The sequence below is a fragment of the Marmota flaviventris genome, chromosome 10 (assembly GCF_047511675.1).
Source record: "Marmota flaviventris isolate mMarFla1 chromosome 10, mMarFla1.hap1, whole genome shotgun sequence".
In the NCBI taxonomy this organism is placed as follows: domain Eukaryota; kingdom Metazoa; phylum Chordata; class Mammalia; order Rodentia; family Sciuridae; genus Marmota; species Marmota flaviventris.
In genome coordinates, this window is record NC_092507.1 from 65,635,406 (window position 1) to 65,657,537 (window position 22,132).

The 22,132-nt window shown below is 33.3% G+C and overlaps 1 protein-coding gene across 2 annotated transcripts in view; it reads right to left on the reverse strand.

The window, feature by feature from the left end:
- Adgrl4 (adhesion G protein-coupled receptor L4) overlaps nt 1-22,132 on the reverse strand; it is a 103,508-nt gene that overhangs the window by 41,580 nt on the left and 39,796 nt on the right. Inside the window, exons 3-7 of one of the 2 annotated variants that reach the window (XM_027935226.2) lie at nt 7,792-7,944; nt 2,194-2,343; nt 1,726-1,796; nt 615-794; nt 322-505 (exon numbers count right to left, since the gene is read on the reverse strand). In XM_027935226.2, coding sequence (XP_027791027.2) covers nt 322-505; nt 615-794; nt 1,726-1,796; nt 2,194-2,343; nt 7,792-7,944 — 738 coding nt within the window. The remainder of the gene's footprint in view (nt 1-321; nt 506-614; nt 795-1,725; nt 1,797-2,193; nt 2,344-7,791; nt 7,945-22,132) is intronic. The other variant, XM_027935227.2, reaches the window with a different exon arrangement.

Sequence of the window (22,132 nt, forward strand, 5' to 3'; positions counted from 1 at the left end):
ATGTCACTATCTTTGGTCAAAATAGATTCTAAGAAGTTATAACATAACTGACTGCAAATAACAGGAAGGTAATGTGCTCTGTATATTTAAATGCTAAACAATTCAGGGATGGGAAAAGATGGATGTGTCAGGAAGGAAGCAGCACCTCTATAGTCATTTTTTCTTCTGTGCAGTATTTTGTTCATATAGCTCCTGCACTATACATCGCTATTCACTTCTACATTGATAAACCTACCAACATTGTTTTAAATACCCATCCCTCCTTTGGAGACTGGCTTGGCTGAAAACACTATTGCTTTGAAATTGACCTTCAAGTCTTACCTACATCAGTTGAATTTGTATCAAATTGAGTGCTCTTTTGGAAATTCTGAGAAATCCTTAATGTAACTTGTTCAGCAGTATGCATCAGTTTTGTAAGATAAGCTCTCCTGTGATTCGTCGACAGTTTGTCCCAGATTATTAATGTATCCTTTTGAACAAAATTATTCATGGTTTTTACAAATTCCTATAAAAGAATGTAAGTCTTAAAAATATTGGAATTCTTCACTAATCCCAAATGTAGGGAAAAAATGTAAAGATGAATTATATTAAAAGTTAAAGCTCAACATACTCACAGTTAGAGTTGCATTAGAAAGGGTGTCCTTGGCTGAGATAGTGTTATTCATGTAACCTAGTAGGGGGGATGATTCAGCTAATATTTCTATATATGTAATTACATCCGTCGGTGAAAGCTCAGTCACAGAATTTCTATAGACTTCTTGTAACAAAGCCATAGGTTCTTTTATTAGTCCCATCTAAGGAAAAATGAGTCCAGACAAGGGATCCAATTTAGACTTTTATAGCTTTTCAAGAATAAAACTCATATGTTAAATTTATTCTAATGTTGGTTTTCTTGTCCGATACATATATATTTAATTACCAGATTAAACTTAAACCAAAACATGCATCAATTAAATCTGAATTATTTTCAAGGGATTAGTAGATAACTTAAAAAGCATAGCATTTTCTTCATAAAAGACACAGAATGTATTTGAATGGACAATTTAAAAAATAACTTTTAAAGTAACTTCCTATATTCCAATATGGAATTATATCTTAACCAAAAAATATGTTAATATTTAAGCTCCTTACTCCTTATAAATATTGATATCCTAAGTGATAAATTATAACTTAATAACTTAAATTAGATTTTAATCAGCCAAAGAAGATTCTTTACTATGTGATCAAAGAGAAATTTGCTTTAGCTGATAGTTGATTGCTCTTGTTGAGATTCATATTTTCAATCACATGACAATAATTTTATGAATGTCTGACTTTATTTGCTCTTTGAAGTATTCACTTTGAAGTACAAAATCTAGTTGTATTCAACTATGTCTTCTTAGAACATAGGATTGGATCAGGAGTCAAAGAAAAGTTTTACTATTTTATTTAATAACTTTCTTTATAGGAAGAAGGTAATTTTCCAGTATACTGAATAATGAACAAATTACATAAATTAAACTTGAAGAAGTTTAAAATCTCCAAACCTCAACACTTTGGAGATTTTAAAACTAATTTTATTTGTAATGGTTACACAATATTTAGACCTTATATGTAAACAATTATCACAAGTTTAGATTGAAGTTCAACTCATACTTACTCTTCTTGAGATAAGACATTGGAATTATTTTAATTGAGACCAAAATGGCAAAAGAGAATAAATTTGAACTCAGCTTGTCTACTTACTTTTTTTAAAGTTTTATTAATATTTTTGGCAATGCAGGCATTATCTAAATGGCAGTTTGCATTCACATTTTCTGCAGGAAAAAAATAGATTACATGGTAAGTTTAAAAAAAATATTTTCTTAAGCTAATCATATTGATGACAATGATTTTGGTCACTCATTCATAAAAATTCATAAAATCATATTCTTTAACACTAGAGTTTCCATTTCAATTTTAGAATACATAATGGTTTGTAGAAAATGGAAGAAAGTAGTTTAAAGGATTAAGGAATGAATATTAAATGCATAAAACATGCTGCCTACCTCTTCTGTTAAATAAAACAATACCCTTTTCTTAATTCATTTTATAGACACAAATGAATGCTGGCACATTTTCTTGGAAATATAACTCTTTGATACTTCACAATTGTGTTGTAAATATTTTACATAGTTCTTTGACTACACAAAAAAATTTAATAACATAAATTACCTTGGCAGTAAGAGCCATCATTAGGCATGAACTGTGCCTTTCCTGTGGATGTCTGATAACCTTCCTCACAGAAGCAGTTGTACCCACCATTCACATTTTCACACACCGCGTGAGCACCACACACAACTGATTCACTGCACTCATCTATATCTGGAAATATTCGAAAAATTAGCTTTTTAATTTAGTGTTCAAATAGTTGTTTACCTTGCTGATAGCAGTATTACATATGGTTGGTGATTTCATATCAAACTGTACAAGAAAGTAAGAAACATCCTATCATTTGGTAAAAAGCAGGAAAAAAACAAGACAACATATTTTTGAACTCTAATTTGGCCAATTCATTTTCACTGTGTACTGAAAATGTCATTCATGGGCCAAATTCTCAAATTGCTTTCTGAATAGCAATGATTCATCAACACAGTCATTTAAATAATTTCCATCATTGAAATGTAACATTTAGGTGTAATTTAATAAAAAAAAAACAAATTTAAAAATATACTTTAAATTATTTGTAGTTTAGTCTTAAATTAATGCCAAGGTTTTTTTTTTTTTTTTTTTTTTGGTGTGTGGAGGTAATGGGGGATTTAACTCAGGGGCACTCAACCTCTGGATCACATCCCCAGCCCTATTTTGTATTTTATTTAGAGACAGGATCTCACTCAGTTGCTTAGCACCTTGCTTTTGCTGAGGCTGGCTTTGAACTCCTGATCCTCTTGCCTCAGCCTCCCATGCCGCTTGGATTATAGGCACATGCCACCACGCCCGGTTCAATGCCAAGGCTTTTGTGTTTAGAAGCCCAGCTGCAATTTCTTAGAGATATTTTCTAATAATGAATGAACCAGTAACTTTAAATTTACAATTTGATCTTTAAAAAACCACAGTGTTTACCAGTATTTAAACAGAAGTAATTTAAAGTGACATCTAGCTGGTTACCTTAAATGCAGCTGTTTCTAATTTATCACTTGAAATTGCGATAAGACAAAAACAACCACACTCATACCACTAAAGGCCAGATTTGACAGCAAAACTTCTTCTATATTCTTGAAGTAATTTCCATTAGCTAGAAAGGTGATGGGATTCAATTTTAAAGGTTAGTATCCTCTGGTTCTTCTGGCAAGTTCATGATCTAGACCATGTAGAAGTTTAAGTGCACTCCACCCAAAGAATCTGGAGTGCTGCTGTAGCCTCTTCACCCTGCTTTCCCTTATGTCTGTCTATGTGTGTTCAGAAACAACTGCCCCACAAAAACGAATGGACAGGAAATAAAGTAAGAGACAAACAGGTTGACTATGACTCTGGGCTATGGAGAACTATCAAGAAAAGCATTCTTGGCTGGGCTAAAGACCAAACCAGTGCAGATGGGGGTGCAGACTAGGGTTATTATTTTTCATTAGGTCAAAGAAGTAAGAAAAAAAATATGGAACTAAAGCCAGGATAGGTCTTTTTTTTTTTTTTCCTGGAGCACAGCTGTTGAAAGTAACACATGCTGCTGCACCCCAATTGGAAAAACACCCCAGTGAAGTTGTTAATAGATGGATGAAGTATCATAAATAGCACAATATATTCCGTTGGGTGAACCAATTAATATGTTCTTTGCATACCTGTGTTATATAGTTTTAGATGACTTCTATGGGTACTGTAAACGAGGTGCTGACTTCTCTCAGTTCCAAAACCATTTATTTAAATGTGCAACATTCTTAATAATTTCATCCCAAATCCAATTTCTGAGTAACATACAAATCTTGGCCATATGAATTCAATTTCCATCCACTCACTTGTACTTTGGGTTTAAATACACACGACCTTGATGGTAATAACTGACTCTGTTTCAGCTTTGCCCTGTGCCTCCTTATATCCCTTGGGGTTTCAGTTGGGGTGTTAGCTTTAGTTCAAGCACCCTGATCATTACCCACCTGGTTGGTTGATATCCCAGTAACTTGCATCAAATGGGCATTTAGCCTCTGAATTCATCAAGTGACAATATGGTGATCTAATAATAATGAGAGCAGTAGTAGTAGTAGCAATATCTTGAGACACTAGCAAAGTTTTATATTTTAACTTCAACTTTATGATTAACTATTAAGTTTCCCATTAAAGCAATGATTTTCCATCTACTGCCTGATTTATGCTTTTGTTTCCATAATGTTTTACTAAAATATGAAGTAAGGCTTATTGAATTTGATATAATCACTCTGGGCCTCAATGGTAGAGTTATTAGAGTTTAACCCAGTAGTGTTGGGTTAACTGCCCCAACTGGTTATGTGCCTGTCAAAAGAGCTTCATCTATCCTTGGCATCTTGTTTTAGGCCCCCCTTTTATCTGATAATATGGAAAGAAGCCAAAATTCTTTTTAAAAAAATCCCATGTCATAAAGGGATGACATTGGTGTGGTCAAATGGAATATAACTTGTCATTTTGCAGCAACATCATCACTTAATTCTCTTTCAATCTCTCGCAGGGCCTAAATGGCTTGAACCTAAAAAAAAAACAAAATCTACTGTGGTCTCACCTTTCTGCAAGAAAAAGCACTGAGTTTACTAGATAGAAGACCTTAATTTATACTGGATTCTCACACTTACTAGCTATGTGACTTTGGGTAATACTTTAAAGAAATACTTTTAACTCAAAAGAGTGCTGTTTTATAACAGATGTGGAAATACAGGTGAGGGTGCTTGTAGTAATGTCTAGGATACAGCAGATACCTGACATTGGAACTGGAAAATCAGGACAAATGATTCTATTCACGTGTGTTTTTCTCAGAGTAGGAACCCTAATAAGTAGGTTTGGCAGTACAGGTTGCTAATGCATTTATTTCTAGGTTGACATGTCCCGGAATCCCCAAAGCTATAAGAGAAAGAGAACCCACTCCTCCATCTTAATGAAAGCTAAATTGCAATGATGTAACTATTTTAATCAAGCTAGGATTCACAGAACAGGTGTAGTAATTGACCCACTTCCCTACTATCAAATCTATCACTTGACTTCGTTTAATAATTTAATATTACTAAGTGCAAGCACATCACTAACAATCATAATTCATTTACTATTTTTCATTAATAAGGTTATGTTTATTTTTCATGCCTACAACTAGCCAACCCAGTAGTATTTTATCATAATTGTCTTTCAAAACATTATCATATCCTGGTTATGATCATATGATACTTATTATTAATGATAGAGTTTTATAATGTATAATTTTTAGGTGGCAAAGAAAATATAAAAATATAAAATTATTGGAAATAATTTACAAAGACCAAATTTAATTTTAATATTATCCAATACTAGGAAAAAATCTACAATTACATAGAATACCCATAGAAAGTAGTCCACAACAAATTAAAAGGTAAACATTTCTCTAAAGCACAGGGTAAAAAGAAAGAATTCGTGGCTTCTACTCATTGGGCCTTGGGAGTCACTTAAAATTGGATGCTTCAGTTTCACCATTTGTGAAATGCTGATCTAGATCTAGGTCTCTTAGAAATTGGGCATCTGATGTTCTGTTTTGCTGTGATTCCAAGGAGAAGAAAAATATGCACAGTGTTAAATCTCACCCACAGCCTCTGTGACAAAATTATCCTATTTGTGGAAAATATCATATGCATATGGACTAAAGGTAAATAATCTCACTTGGGTCTTTTCTTGCCCCAAATTGGAGTCTTTCATTTTCAACTTACTAAGGTTTTTAATGATTTTAATTACTAGAGTTGTCAAATTTGGGGATCTGCTAAATTTTCAAATCAAAAAGCAATACACTACAATGTGTTAAACTAATGTAAAAAGCAAATGGATTTATGGTTCTCTGTTCAAATTCCCTGAGGATTATCATTGTGCACAAAAAATATCACTACCGATTGGCAAAAGACGAAATAATAGCACAGCTTCTCAAAAGAGCTTAATCCTTAAGGACAACAGAAAATGGTGAGAAATAACATTTTTTTTTCCAGAGAATGAGTTTTCCATTGAATAATCCATCAAACAAAGCAGGTAGCAACAGAAGGACTCGGAACTGGGTATTGGTTTTTGATATAGTTGTTGTGTTTTCTGACTACTTAAAATAACTAAAAAGGGAATTAGCAGAAACTGAGGGTCATTCCACAGGATCTCAACAGAGATGAATACTGGGAGAAGAAATATGGCTTATGTTATAAATATAGTACACCTCTTTAAAATGCTGGCATTCAATTTTTTTTTTTGTGTGTGTGTGTATATTTTCTCTGCTGTCTAGGATTCAGTTTCTTCTACAACAGGAATTCTTCGCTTAATAAGGAATATGAAGGGAGAAATATATCCCTTTGTGAATTGAGTGATATTAATAATAAAAATGATCAGATGAAGACACATGTCTTCTAGGGACAAGAGGTGTTAGAAAATTGAACGCATAGATAAAACCGTATTAAATTACAGTGATTGAGATGCAATAAGTTGGGCTTCTTCGCTAATTGAAACATTTCTACTAAATTTACAGAGTTACATAATCAGCATGTAATTATTAAAGGGCAAATGCATTATGATATTCTATCCAGACAAGAGACAAGAATATAGGCTTGAGAGGGCAAATAGAAAGGTACTATAAACTTTCTGGGCAGTACTTCATAGATTCCTAGATCCTAAATACATCATAATGCTGTATTCCAATAAAACATTTTCTGCAACCATTAAAGATGAAATTATTGTTCAATAAGAATAGCATTATTTTCTCATATTTTAAATCCTTTATGCCCTTGCAAAGCTTGATCCACTATATTACATGATTCAGTGTGAGATTTAAATGGCCCAGCTATTTAAGTCTCCTGTGGAAAGAATAATGGATTTCTAGATATAAGACTGTGATTCTAGTCCTCCCTTTATCTTAAATGTGTGAACTGGAGTAGCCCTTCAATTTCCTTGGTTATAAAATGAAGAGACTAAAATCTTCCTATTTGCATAAGAAAGTGTAAAGCATAGGTACATGAGACTGGATGATTTCTTTGAAACAGACATTTTACTGATAAATTTTCTTTGACTACTGTTTCCTAACTTATCATGTGTTACTATTAATATTGCCAGACTTCTTAGCTTGCTGATGAGGATTTTATTAGAGCAAAAATCAAAGATTTTTTAGTGTGATCTAGACTAATTTGAATACCTCTGTTTTATCTAACTATGTAAAGTAGCATCATATTATTCCTGACTGATTTGCATATGTAGTCCTGAGTTCCAGTCCCATATTTTTCTTTGATAGTATGATTAATTTCTTAGGATCTCAATTTGTCTATTAATTTTTCATATTATCAATCATAATTAATTTTATCAGCCAGTAAATTGAGTAATTTTTAGAAACAAGATTAGGATGACTTATTATTCTCAAAGTTAAAAGATTTTTGTCTCTAGAGAATATGCTTTGAAAATAGTTCCTCTTCTTAATTTCTTGAATAAATAAGGATTTGTTACTGATAAGGAAAAAATGAAGTTTCTAAAAGCATTCATCAACTAGGGTTCAATCAGGGAATTTAGTTCAAATATTATTTAATCCAGCAGAATTTAGTTTAAATATTGTTTAATCTCTGGAGAAAATATGCAGTAATAGGTTAAAATGTTATGTTAGATAATTGAACTTACCTATGCAGGTGGTTCCATCATTGGTGATAAACCTGTCTTGGTTGTTGCTGGATCTAAATCCAGGGGCACACATACAGTAATAGCTTCCCTCTGTGTTAGTGCAGTTAGCATTTTCACCACAGGGCTGGGTTAAATTTCCACACTCATTATCATCTGTGGATATATCAATTTAAAATGTTATTTTCTTATAGTTGTCATGGAATTCATACTATTTTCCATCACCATTTGAGAATTCTTACTATTAACTGGTTAAAGATAAAGCAGCATTTATTTCAAAGAAAATACTGAAGACCTCACCTTCCATACATAGTTTATAATGTAAAGCTTTCTTTATAGTTGCAAAGGAAAATGGTATTTTTTTCTTTCAAAAGCACTAAATTTGACTACTGAATCTATATTGTAATATTTAAAATTTTGTTATTTAATTATAATGATATCAATAAATATATACTCAAATATGATTTTATAATACTCTTTGTATTAATTCAAAAGAATGCCATAAGATTATAAATCAACATACTCTACCATGTATTTATTTTCATCTTTTTTTCTGTAGCATAATTTTGTATTACTGGTTCTCTTATTAATTAATGCATTTATTCAGCACTGTATACATCACAATGTATGCATTCTTCTCTGTGTCTCTGTGTGTGTGTGTGTCTCTCTCTCTCTACACACACATACACACACACACACACACACACACACACACACATAGAAAGGAACCATCATGGTACCATGATCCTTACTCTTACATTTTTAAAGTTTACCAGAAAAGGTACAGATTCAGAAACCCTTTTTAAAAATCAGAAAGCATATTTATATTATCTATGAAATAAGTAGATAAGAAAATATGTTCTCAGAAGTGATCAAAATGGACTGGAGAAGAAGAACATTTTAACATGATATGAGACCCTGTTGCAGGCTGCATGGGTCTCCCCTAAAGAAATGTTCGATTCTTAATCCCACAAAGTTCGTATGTATGACTATTTTTGGAAATAGTACCTTCAGGATATAATCAAGTTAACATGAGGTCATACTGGTTAGGGTGGGTCCTAATCCAATGACTGGTGTCCATATAAAAGGAAGAGAATCTGGACAGAAGCAGGCCCTGTGAAGACAGGCAGAGATTGATGTGATGCAGCTGCAAGCCGAGAAACACCAACGATGGCTTGTGGTCACTAGAACCCTAGAAAGAAGCTAGGAGGGACTGTTCTGCGTACACTTTGGAGGAAAACAGCCCAGCCGACTGACTTCTTGATTGCAGACTTCCAGTTCCCAAGCTGTGAGAGAATAAAGGGTTGCCTTTTAAGCTACCAAATTGTTGGTAATTTGCTATGGCAGCTCTAAGAAACTGATAGACCTAAATGGAACAATATGAGACACATAATAGAGAGAAGGAGTGAAACTGAGGAAGAACAATGTTGGACAAAGTTATGATCATAGGATGACTGAGACTTTTCTGAATGCCTTGGAGGCCTAATTTGAAAGCAAAGAGTGAAACTATGGAGGACTTTGTTATACAAATAGGTCAAGATTGGAAAATTCATTGAATGTTTATTCTTCATTTTAATCAAATCAAATTTATTTTCTTAAAGAGTGAGTTATATGGCATTTAATACATACGGAGGTTGGCTATGACACATATATAGTATACAGCTATGAGTTGGAGATTTTTCCAAATCCTTTACAAATATTAATTCACCTAATCCTTACCTAAGCTCTAGAAGGTAGGTATTATCTTAATGGAGGAGAAAATGAAGCAGAGCAGCAGAGCTAGCGTAGACCTCACATTTAAGTTTGGTTTTTTTTTTTTTTGTGTGTGTGTGTGTGTATGTGTGTGGTGGTGGGGGGAGGGTTGTAGCATAAGACTTCTTTCTCTTATGATAGCTTCTTTCCAGGCAAGTTGAATTGAAATTCCTTTCCCATTAAATTTTAGTCCCTAAGATATGGTAACAATTTATTCGTAGGTAAATAAAGGGGCAGAGCTGTAAGAGAACTTTTGAACTCCCCCTCCTCCTCAAACACACACTGAGCCAGCAACTTTGAGACATGTAAGAGCAGAGTTTGAACTGGCCAAAGTTTGTGCATCATGGACCAGGCAGGTAACTTAAAGTTGGGTAGCTTGTGAGACTGGGAAGTATACACCTCACCTAAAGGATCAAAGACTTCTTAAAAACAGTGTACTCAGTTTTGGTATTTGGCCAGGGATTTTTTTCTTCTCCAAAACAGTATATGGACGATGGAGGAATTTAAAACCAGTTGCTAAAAATATGACAATAAAATGCTGAAAAGTTAATATTTTTAATAACATTATGCATTTAGTTATCTGTTCTACACATTCAGAAAGTAGAAATATATATATTTATATAATATGAATATTTGACTATATGTATGTAAGCATTCAATCTAAATTAAGTTCATAAAATTAATTGAGAGTGACTCACAAATTGAACACGAGCACCTAAATCAGGTTAAAGAAAAATAGTTCACCCACATTGAGTTTGATTCAATCATCTAGTTACTCAAATATTTATGGAATTTCCCAATTCCCAAATGTGAATATCTATACTGGGAAATAAGTAAAAATTAATCAGAAAGTCAGGATCTGTGCCCTCCTGTCAGAGTTCACATTCTAAAGGTAAGTTAACACCGATGCATATAATTGAGTTTTTATTAAAATAAAAGTTTTCATTTATATTTCTAAATTTGAGTCCCTTCACAGCATACTGGGAGAAGTTTATATTAAACTTTGAAAGAAATTGTGCTCTCAGATCAGTTATTGGTAATATAGAAAACGATGAGGATTGCATCCCTGTGGACTATCGTTGCAAAACGATATGTAAAAATGAAGAGAAAAAGACTCAGCAGGTCTGAAGTATTGGTCAGAGTCCAAGAAAATGAAGCACTTTATATCATTTGACTGACTATGTTTCTAAAAATAAATTAACAGACGAATATGTTATTTAACTCCAACATATTTTTACTAGTCTCGAGTAAAAATAGGTGGGAAAAAAATGATTGATACTGATTTTTTTTTTTTTTTGTCTCTCTCTACTGTATGGTTTTGGACACTTGACCTCTTAGTTTCCTTACTGAGAATTTGGAAATAAAAATATTTCCTATCTCTCAATCTTCTGGAATGGATATATAATATGGGTATATTCCCAATGGTCTTAGTGAAATCTTGTTCAGTAAAATACCACTTATCTGAACGTAACCTCACTTCCCTCAAGATACTGGAGATAGGCAAGAAATTATCTTTGTGAAGTAATATATAAATATGAATTATTTAAATGGCATTAAACTTTCCAGTGTCCAGCTTTGTGATAATTAAGCTTCAAGGAGAAAGTTTCTTTAGATGGGTATAATATAAGAAAATAAAAGCCCTCTTCTTTTGTGCTCTTATTTCTAATGTTTAGAACAATTTCCTAGTCATAATACCTACTTGAAGTAAGTCTATATGTAATTTTGGGAGGGATTATAGAATGCTTATTTAGATTAAGATGTTTCTTGAAAAATTCACTCTAATATGGTTAAATTGGAGATAGATTTTTAAAATGTTATCAAAAACTTAATAAGAAGAAATATTTGGCACTTGGCATTCTCTCAGCAAATTTCTTCCTGGCTCGTGTCTAACACACTGAGCTGAACAGTTTTTGACCTTTTAGGTAAGGTGTACTTCCTAGTCTCAAAAGCTACCCATCTTCTGCTGCCTGACACCTGGTGGAGTCAAACTCTAAGTGCCCTGCCTGGTCCATGCTGCACATGGGGTCTCTTTGGAGATCTCAACCTCTCCTCTTGCATGTCTCAAAGTTGCTGGTTCTGGGGGCGAGTTCAAAAGTCTTCCCCTATTGTTCTGCTCTTCTGTTTACCCAAGAATAAATTGGGCCATATCCCGAGGACGAGAATTTTTTGGGAACCAGGGATTTCAACTCAGTATGCCAGGAAGGTAGCTATCATAAGGTAGAGAGGGGTCTGATGCCACAGCACAAAGGCAGGAACAAAGCCGTGCACACAGAGCCCCTATTTTATTGGGATCCATGGCTACTGGAAAAGATGGACAAAGACCCAGATTATTATACTGTAATGTATACATAAAAATAAAAGAGGCATTTATAGTAGAGTGGAAACTCAGAGAAGGGAATGGTTTATTCAGGTCATGTTCAGTATTAAAAAGTCAAAATTATTTGCAGGGAAGGATTACAAGAAAAAAGTGATGCTTGAGGGGCTGGGGTTGTGGCTCAGCAGTAGAGTGCTCGCCTAGCATGTGCAAGGTGCTGGGTTTGATCCTCAGCAACACATAAATATAAATAAATAAAGTAAAGGAATTGTGTCCAACTACAACTAAGAAAAAAAGTTTTTTAAAAAGTGATGCTTGAGCCAAGCATTTCAGTATAAGCAAGGGTTTAGGCAAAGAAAAGGATCGAGGAACAAAGGGAAGAGTTTACTCAAAGCCTTGATGGACTTTAGGAATTGTATTATTGTTGAACACTGGGTCTGAGCCTAGAGACTATCAAGCAAAAATTCTATGAAAGTAAGAATGGTCAAACTGAAAGAAAACACATACTAGGAATTTGGAACTATATTTAGAGGATCTGGTCTAGAATGTCTATCAAAATGTTTTACATGGTAAATATGATGGATTTGAGCTTCAAAAACAATTTTTAAAATCTAAGGAAAACTATGAGTCAGGTAAAGGCAAACTTGATAGAACATATGAATGTGGAGGAACTAATCAAGGCAGAGTCAAGAAGAATTAGGCTATACCTCATCAATATTTAGACATTAAAATTCAGTGATTTGGAAAGAGATAGTAAGTGGGTAGGATTAAAGTAGATAGCTATGAATTGAAAATGTGCTATCTGGATGATGGCTAAATGCAAACATTTTTATTTTGTCTATTTGACTTTTTTCATAATAAAATAATATTTAAAATATCTGTGTGTCTTAGAGATTAACTGGGTTTTTGAGTTGGCTGGAGAGAAAAGAGAAGAAGCAATGGCTTCCAGGTTCTAAGCTGAAGGGATTGGTGGATGCATTGACCACTAACAAGACTGGGAGAAGCAAAGGAGGAGATTTCTAGCAGATTAAAATAGTGAGGTCACTTTTGTCAAGGAAGGGAGGCACCTCAATTAGTTGAGGACATTTAGATAGAAGTCTTAACTGTTGGAGAGTCAACCACATAGCCATCAGCTGTCTCCTCTTGAGAGAGTTCAAGAACAGGGGATTCACTCCAGTGCTAGGGGCCAGCTTGCTCGTTTCCTTTACATTTATCTCTGGAGAGACCAGCTCATTCTCTTTCCAACTCCTCCTTCGATCTCAGTTAAATAGAATGTAGCTGAGGACATTGTGGCTTTTAGGTTTTTCCTTCCTACTCTGTTGTTGTTCTTAGTAGGTTTTTTTCCTTGGGTTTGCCTCTTCTCACAAACCAAATTGTTGTTAAGTACAAAGGACTGAGGCTACGATGATGTGAGGGTAGAGAAAATAAATCAAAGAAGCACCTTCACCTATGTGTGTTTTCAGCATTGGCTCGAAGAATCCTTAGGGTTCCACATGGTTCAGCCCAGCTGAACCATTTTGATAAGATATTCATGGGGGTTTGAAATAATAAACAGATGTGTGTGTTTCAATTATCCTCTCCCAGTATATTTTGGGCAGCTTCTTCCTGTAATTGGTATAAGTTACTCATTTAGTTGCCTTGTGTTTATATCAACAACTGGATCAGCATGATTTATACCCAATAACCTGATTAAAAAAAGGGAACTTGTTTTTCAGGTACTCTTCTAAATGATACATTTTAATTTCTCAGTGGTTAAGATAACACAATGTTCAACATTTTCTCCATTTTACTTATGAAGAAAACCAATCTCAGATGTGCTAAATCATGCTAGTGTAGAAACAGAATCTGGTGAACACAGGTTTCATACTTAGTCTGACTTTAAAGACAAAGTTGTTGTTGTTAGCATTCTAGAGTGAAGGGTACTATGTCAAAAAATGTGTTTCTCAATAAGATACTTAGAATGGGCATCTAATTCTCCAAATTCACGAGTGGTACCAGGCTCCCTAGAAATGGCACTCTTTTGGCAATCATATGGTTACATTACTTTCTATGTTTACTAAATCAGAATTTTGTAGGTTTTATAAGACCTGGGTATTCCAAAAATTGAGTAAGACTTTAGTTTGTATTCTGTTTTTCAATCTATTGACTGAAGACAAGGAAAAATAATTTAAAAAGAGAAAATATTCCCTTCTTTTTTTCCTAACACTTGAGATATTGGCTAGGCTCAAATTGATTATAACAACTTGAAAGCCACGAGACTTTAACAGCAGCATCACTCTTGTCTTTTCCCTCTGGACATGATTGCCAGTATTGCTCTGTAAATTTGAACACTAAAATGACTATAACCATTATGTGATTCCTTGTGAAACAGGCCCTCTATGTCAAAGGTGGAGCAATGCAGAAAGCTTTCTTTTTCTTTTTTCTCCCCCATGCAGCTTGCTGGGCTCATTTGTTTTCAATAGCCCTGGAAATCCTCTGATAAGTAATCTCCAATGAACTTAGAAAAATCGTCATTATTAGCCTTCTTAATTTTGTACTTCCTGTGGCTTTGTGTTTGTTTTATCTGTTTTTGGTTTGTTTGTTTCCTTTTGTTTTTGGTGAACACCAAGGTACACATGTAGGTGAAGAGATAAGGGGGGAAGAAAGGTCAGCATAAGGGACAGAAAAAAGGAGAACTAGAATGGGTTCAATCAGTTAAGAGAAGTAATGGAGTTATTGTTTCCACGTGGAACTGATGTCTCTAGCATCCTCTGTAAAAGGCAAAGAAAGGTACAGAATTATATTTTTTTATTCTCCTCTGGGAATTTCTTTTGCACTTGAATCTTTAAAAATACAAGAATGATACGCATCTAACTTATCCCTCCTCCCGTATAAATTCACATAGGCAGGAGTAACTAAGAACACAGATGAAAACCCAGTCCAGTATTGAAGGGAATAATACTTCCCACTTTTCCATTGTCGAGTCTAAAGCACAGAGTATGAACTCACATTCTTGACCCTGGGTTTAATAAGTCCATCCAATGTATTCAAGGAAAAATGAGACAGAGCAGGTGAAAAATGTTATGATGATCAAGGTAAACAAAGAAGAGTCACACAAGAATAAGTTTTTATGTTGGGTATTATTATTTTTAAGCTTCTTTAGTGGAAATGTGATTTTTAAACTGTTTGAAGCTGCAAAGTATTATTTTGAGGGTTTTTTGAAAGGAAAAATGTGCCTTTGACTATGGATCAGATTTTGAAAAGGATGCATAGGCAGGGGTTGGGAGAGAGGAAACAAACAATACATGCACAGAATTGTCTCTGTTGATGTTTTTGCAATTACTCATTTTCTGAGGGAAATGCAGCACTTAAGAAAATGTTCCCATTTTATACTAGTATCATTTTTGGTCTTCTCTTTGTCAGAACTATTAATGCACACATATTATAAAAACAAGCAAAACTGAATATAAGAGGAGGCAAATGGAAAGGAAAAAAAATCTTATTTTTCTATACACTAGAAAACTTTCTCTTGCTCATTGGACACAGAGGCTAGATAAAATCCTAACACATTTATTTCAAACTATGAATCAATGATTCTGAAATTTTTCATTCTTTTGTATCTATCAACTTTAATATTTGAGATGAGCAATACTCTTGCAGTCTGAGATTTAAGTGATGGTTAGGAGTTGCTTTTGAGAAATTAGCCTTATTGATTTTTTGTTTCTAATAATTGATGTAATACATATTCAGTGAGGAAAATCAAAGCATTAATAGAAATGCCTTACAAGCTCTTAGTTGCAAAAAAAAAAAAAAGTTGCTAGTTCACAAAGGAAAAAAGAACAGAATAGTTATCAGATTCGTATAGCATCCAAAGACAGTGGAGTAGCATGTGTAAGTCACTGATAAAATGAGTGTGTCCCTATAATTCTCTTACCAGCTCAAAAAATCTTTCATTCATGGCATTGAAAGATATTTGTAGAAATACACAGATTTAGGGAGTAAATCACCCATGCATTGTGTGAAGGAAATATTCAGGATAGCATTTTATCCCAATAATAATGAAGTCAGAAGACAGAATTCTACATGGTAAAGATTAAGAAGAGAGTTAAGACCATAAGCCTTGCATGTATAAATTCAAATGACATTAAATTTATAAGTCATTATAAGCATGTAACCCATTAACCCCTCCTTGTCACAGGAAACACTTTTCTATTTCCCAGTGGAAGGCCTGAAAATGTGTACCGTACAGAACACTATATATGCTAGCAATTTTTCCTGTAAATACATACCTAGAATAAAGCTTGTCAAGTAGGCATAGTAAGAGATCAATAACAATAACTAATGATAAAACAAGACAATTATAACAATATACTGTAATAAATGTTATGTGAATATTGACTTTTTCAAAATACCTCATTATACTATAGATTCCAGTAACCTCAAAATAATATTTAACACGAGCTTATGATTTTCTTCTTCCTTAAGTCTAGAACTTTCACCTTTTCACATAAAGGAAGCACTTTACAGCTTCTCTTTGGCATATCCATATCGCCAGCATCACTACTCTTGCACTCTGGCACTATAGTAGGGTAAAATAAGAGTTACTTGAACACAAACCCTGCAGCCCCTCCACAGTTAACCTGATAACCCAGATGGCTACCAGTGGACTAATAGGTGGGTAGGGACCTGCTGGATAGAGGGATGCTTCACATTCTCAGGGAGTCAGCATGAGATTTCCCCAGATTATTCACCTGGACATGTAATTTAGAACTTAGGAGTTAATTATTTTTGAAATTTTCCCTTAATATTTCCACACCATGGTTGCTTGTGGGTGACTAAAACCGGAGAAAGTGTAACCACAGATAAGGGGAACTACTGTACGAGTGCTAATTAACATTCTTAAAAAATATATCCTGAATGGGGAAATTAATTGCCTGGACATACTAGACCTCGTGGCTTCATATTATTTTGGTCAGCATGTAGAGCACACTCAGGAAAGGAATTATTGTTATTTAACTTTAGTAAACTTCAAAAATATGAATTTGATAGAAATGGAAAAGACACTGCTAATTCCCCCTGAGGTTTCAAAAAAAATTCAGGACTAAAGGAATTAAAAGTAATGAGAGCTGAGGTCAAATTTAAGATAAAGACAATGAAACTAATACAAAGTAAAAATAAAATAGTTAACATGAAATAATTTTGGTGAAATGAAAATATCATTCAAGTATATCAGCTATTACACTAAATGGAAAAGACTTAATTCCTCATTATAAGACACAGATATCAAATTAGATTAAAAACAAAATCTAGGTTGTTTGTTTTTCTGCATTGTTAATTCATGTAAATACTGCTTGCAATAGCCTTTGTTCTGTTTCTCATTTTATTCATATACTGCATGCAAACTAAGGCCTACTAGAATTTATCTATGCCCATTTTGCTGGCTGCTTCTATAATATCCCATAGTTTCCATCCACTGTGTTACACTTTTCTATTTTCCTAGTAATAGAAACTAGATTGCTAACAACTTCTCATTACCTCAAATAATGTTGTAATTAAGATTTTTATATTATGTCCTTATGATCCCGTGTGAGACACTTTTAATATAAAAGAATATATAAAAGAAATGGGAACACTGTGTTAAAGACATGTAAATTCTTAATTTAAATGTGAACTACCAGGTGGCAGCTCCATTCTACACTACCTCCTGGATACATGAAGGTTCCTACAGTCTCACATTCTACTTGATACTTTCCATTATTCATTAACTTTGCTGAATATGAATGTTTCAAAGTGATATTTAATTGTGTTTTAACAGGTATTTTTTTTTCCATTTTCAATGTGTTTGAGAAAATTTGGGGCAATAATAAACATAAAATTTAAATTAGAATAAAGTTGAAAATAAATCAGTAAACAAAGGAAATTGGAATCAGACAAGTAACATCAAAGTAGAATTTAAGGTTTAAGTCATGAAAGTGACTTAAAATGAAAGAGTGACATTTTATGTTGAAAAAATTCTCAATTTATAAAAAAATTATAGTAGTTAAGAATATATAACCTGAAGCCAAAATAGAGTCTAGTAACTATAGAGAAACAAGTCACATGAAATTCAAAAGGGAAGTAATACTTTAATTTTCCTCTTTCTGAATCTTATATATTCCATTTGGTAAAAATATGAAATTACATCAATAGGTACCAAATATATAATTACTAAAATTCAACAATTAGGAAAAAAACATTTAATGTAGTAAGGGATATTTTAAAAAAAACAACATAAATAACATTCCAAAAAATGAATCTTGATCAACATGGCCAAAGTACTCCTTGAGATATTGACTAGATCTAACAATTTATGATATGTGGTTATTTTCCCATCCTTCTGCACACAAGCCAATATGAGAGACATAAGATGTCATTTTTATAATTGTGCTCAGACAGTTATTTAAATATCAAAAGGACAGGCACCTTTCACATATTTGTCATTTATTTGTGTTTCTTCTGCTGCTGATGGCTCTTCATTATCTTTTGCCCATACGTTAATAATTTTGTTGACTTAAAAGAGCCTTTAAAAATTATCAATGATTGCCTTTCATTGGTATAATATAAATATGTTTGAACTTAAAATTATTTTTAACTTACTTGGTGGTATGTTTTTTTCCCCCTAAGTTCCAGAAGTTTTTTACAGTTAACTGTTACTTTCTTCTCCTTCTTTATTTTGTTCTGTTATCACATTTATAAAGCATTTCCACCCTAAACTTATAAAAACGTTCAATAGTACTTTTTAAATTACCTTTGCTTTTTCTACAATAAAATCTTTACATCATAAGCAATTTTCTTCAGTGTAAATTGTGAAGCAGAGATTTGATTCTCCCAAAATGAGCAAGTCATTTCATTATCATTTATTGAATAATCTTTTATTTCTTTCATCACTTGAAATGAATATGAAGAGTCATATTCAAAATATATTCATTTGCTTAAAACAGTTTCTGAAGTGTCTCTGTGGACGGGATTTTCCATATCTATATCACTGACAGCCTAATTTAATTATTAGTGGAACCCTGGTATCCTGATTTTCAGCTGCTGAAAGTCACAAGACAACTCTTCAATATAATAAGATACTTTGGAAAAAGCTATATCCAATCTACACTTATTACTAAACATTTATGCATTTATCCATACTACTACACCGTACTTCCTTTACCCTATCATAAATATTGACTGCAATCCTTTTTCACATTACATTGTACTATTACCTGAAAGTGACTTTGGTATCCAACAATACATAATTCATGCTGATACTGCCTTCTATAATTTGTAATTATAACACTGACTCTCATTTTTATAACATGTAAGTATTCAATATTGTTTAAGGATAAAATTTACTAGAACTTTGCATTTTCTTTTAATTTAAACTAGCTATTTAACTTCTATCCTCATTGTTACATTGCATCACTCTGAAAATTTGCCTAACTTTCTCAGCACTCAGTTTAAGCTCAGGTAGGTAGACATCCCTGCCTTAGCAAACTCTCTTCCTGAATCTGACATTGATTATGCCAACTTCACCTACCATTGTTCATTTTATATATATTCATAGAGATTTGACAGCTTATACATCTGAGCGTGAAAAGGAAAGAGACTCAAAACTTATTTCTCCATAAGCTAACAAGTTTCTCTTGATATCAGACTCATTGCTATTTAAAAAACAGTATTTACCTGACAGTCAAGTCTATGTTAATTTTTTATTTTTAGTAAAGCAAGAGACTAATAATTACTTTTCAAATCTCTCAATTCAATTTAGTTTCCTCTTATTCTTCAAATCTTCCATGACAAAGTAGGTTGCCCCATTACTATTTTTCAAAGTGCATAACATAGAACAATAATGGACAATAGTGAATTAAACTAGGCATTGGTAGCATAAAATTTAATATTTTAAAAATAAAATTATCTAATGTTTTAGACTACAAAAATAAAATCTTAAAATCCTAAATAATGCATAGATTAAAGAAGAAATCAGAAATCATAATGAAATAACATATCCTTCAGAAAAATAGAAATAAATGTATAATTCACAGAAGAAAACAGACGTACCTAATTGTTCTGTAAATAAATATTCGTCTTTTTTTTTTTAAAGAGAGGGAGAGAATTTTTTTAATATTTATTTTTTAGTATTTGGCAGATACAACATCTTTGTATGTGGTGCTGAGGATCGAACCCGGGCCGCACGCATGCCAGGCGAGAGCGCTACCACTTGAGCCACATCTCCAGCCCCAAATATTCATCTTTACTAAGAACCAAAGAAACACAAATCAAAGTAATAAATGCAATGTTAAATATCAGCTAAAATAGGTAATGTGTATTTAACAATGCTATTTTTTTTTTGAGAAAAAAGAAAAAGAAGTTTTATTGATTTGCTAGCAAAGGAGAAATACAGGGGATTCTTGTCCCACAGGCTACAATTCTGCCCATCAGCAAGAAGAGGGGGATTTTAAAGAGGTGATTCAAGGGCTACATTCCACATACACTCTGTCTGAAATTGTAATTCACTTGTTAATTTGGGAGATAGTCATTTCTGAGATCTTCTGGTACCATCTTCAAAGTCTGGATTACTTTAATCCTATGATGGGTGTGTACTCAAGGACAGATAAATATGCCTAGGATAGGGAAAAATGGTAATCCTATTTCCCCTGAGATTAGGGAGCAGGAGAGATAGGGAAGAGCAGGGAGAGAAGAGAAAAAAAAAAAATGTGTCCATTTGAAAAATAACTTGCAATGGCAGAGAGCAAGGGCTATATACAAAATATAAAGCGGACTACTGTTACATTTCCCCATTGTCTATTTCTAGATTCCATTTCTATGGAAAATGGGTGATGACACCTCCAAACTGCTTCCTGCTGAAAGGGGTTGAAGTTGGGGGAAGTAACCTAAAGACTTTGTTCCCTATCAGGTGGGGCATGGACAGTTAAGGGTAGGTATTCAGCATCAGAGCAGTTCAGAGGTCCCCAGTGGCTGATGACAGGTGACTGGACAAGGCATACATAAGGCAGGAATCATGCTAAGATGACAATAAACAAGACAACTCAGCATTACTTTTTTTTGTAAGCAATTAGCATAAAAGTAATTAGTACTTCAGCCAGTCTATAAAGACAATAAATCATATTGTACCAGTGAAAATCAGATCAAGTTTACCCAATATAGGTGGTTAAGAAGATTTGTTGGTCTATAAGATCAGGCTCAAATTGATTCAGAACAAACTTGCAACTGTAGAGAACTTTGTGATCATTATCATTAGACACTCCCACACAAGAACCCTTTCTTCACATCCTCCAGCTTTACTTACTTTTGGTAGGGCTGACACAAGTGTACATCTTAAGTTACATTTTTAAAAAAATGTTTTTCCTTTTAAATGTCCATGTAGGACTGTGCTTAGGCTATACTTTCCTGCCAGGTGTTTAAGACCAAGTTGATCAAACTGATCTTTGGCTTGGTCCTTGTCTCTGATGCCAATTCAATAACAAGAACATGGTTTTGAGAAAAAGGAAAAAGAAGTTTTATTGCTTTGCTTGTATAAGAGAAACACAGGAGTATCAGAGAGGGTGTGATTTTCTAAACTTTTTTTTTTAAACTAGAGATTTGTTATATTGTGATTCATAGTCAAATTGGTCATGACACTCACAGATACTGAACACTACTACCCTTGGCTAACACAAATATTTTTAAAAATCAGAATGAATCATAAGATAGAAAGAGCTAAAACTCACAAATATCATCCTCAATATCTTATTCTAGCCATGTCTCTACCCTGACCTTGTGTGTTTTCCTCTTAGGCAGTGCTAGAATCATGAATGGACTGGGGGACAACCATCTATCAATCAGTCAATCAATCTATCTATCTATCTATCTATCTATCTATCTATTCATCCATCCATCCATCCAAATAACAAGAAACATACAGAAGTAATGAAATTCAACTTGCATTTCCTTTTATTTCATTGGTCAGAATTCATGTTACTTTGGCATTTTAATTTCTTTTAATGCTGCATAGGAGAATATAATGATTTTGGAGAACACTGAACCAGAATCAGTATAATCTGAGCACCCACATATCCTGCTATCAGAAATATAAACAATATTATACCAAGAGATGTAAAAATGGTCATATTTTTCTCCCATAAATTCATCTTCTAGGTAATTTGTCCTGAAGTGCTTCAATATGGCAAAACTTAAATAGAAGAATATCATGTGGGTAATATAATGTTAAGAATAAGCAAGATCTAAATGCCCAATAAAATATTACAAATTATC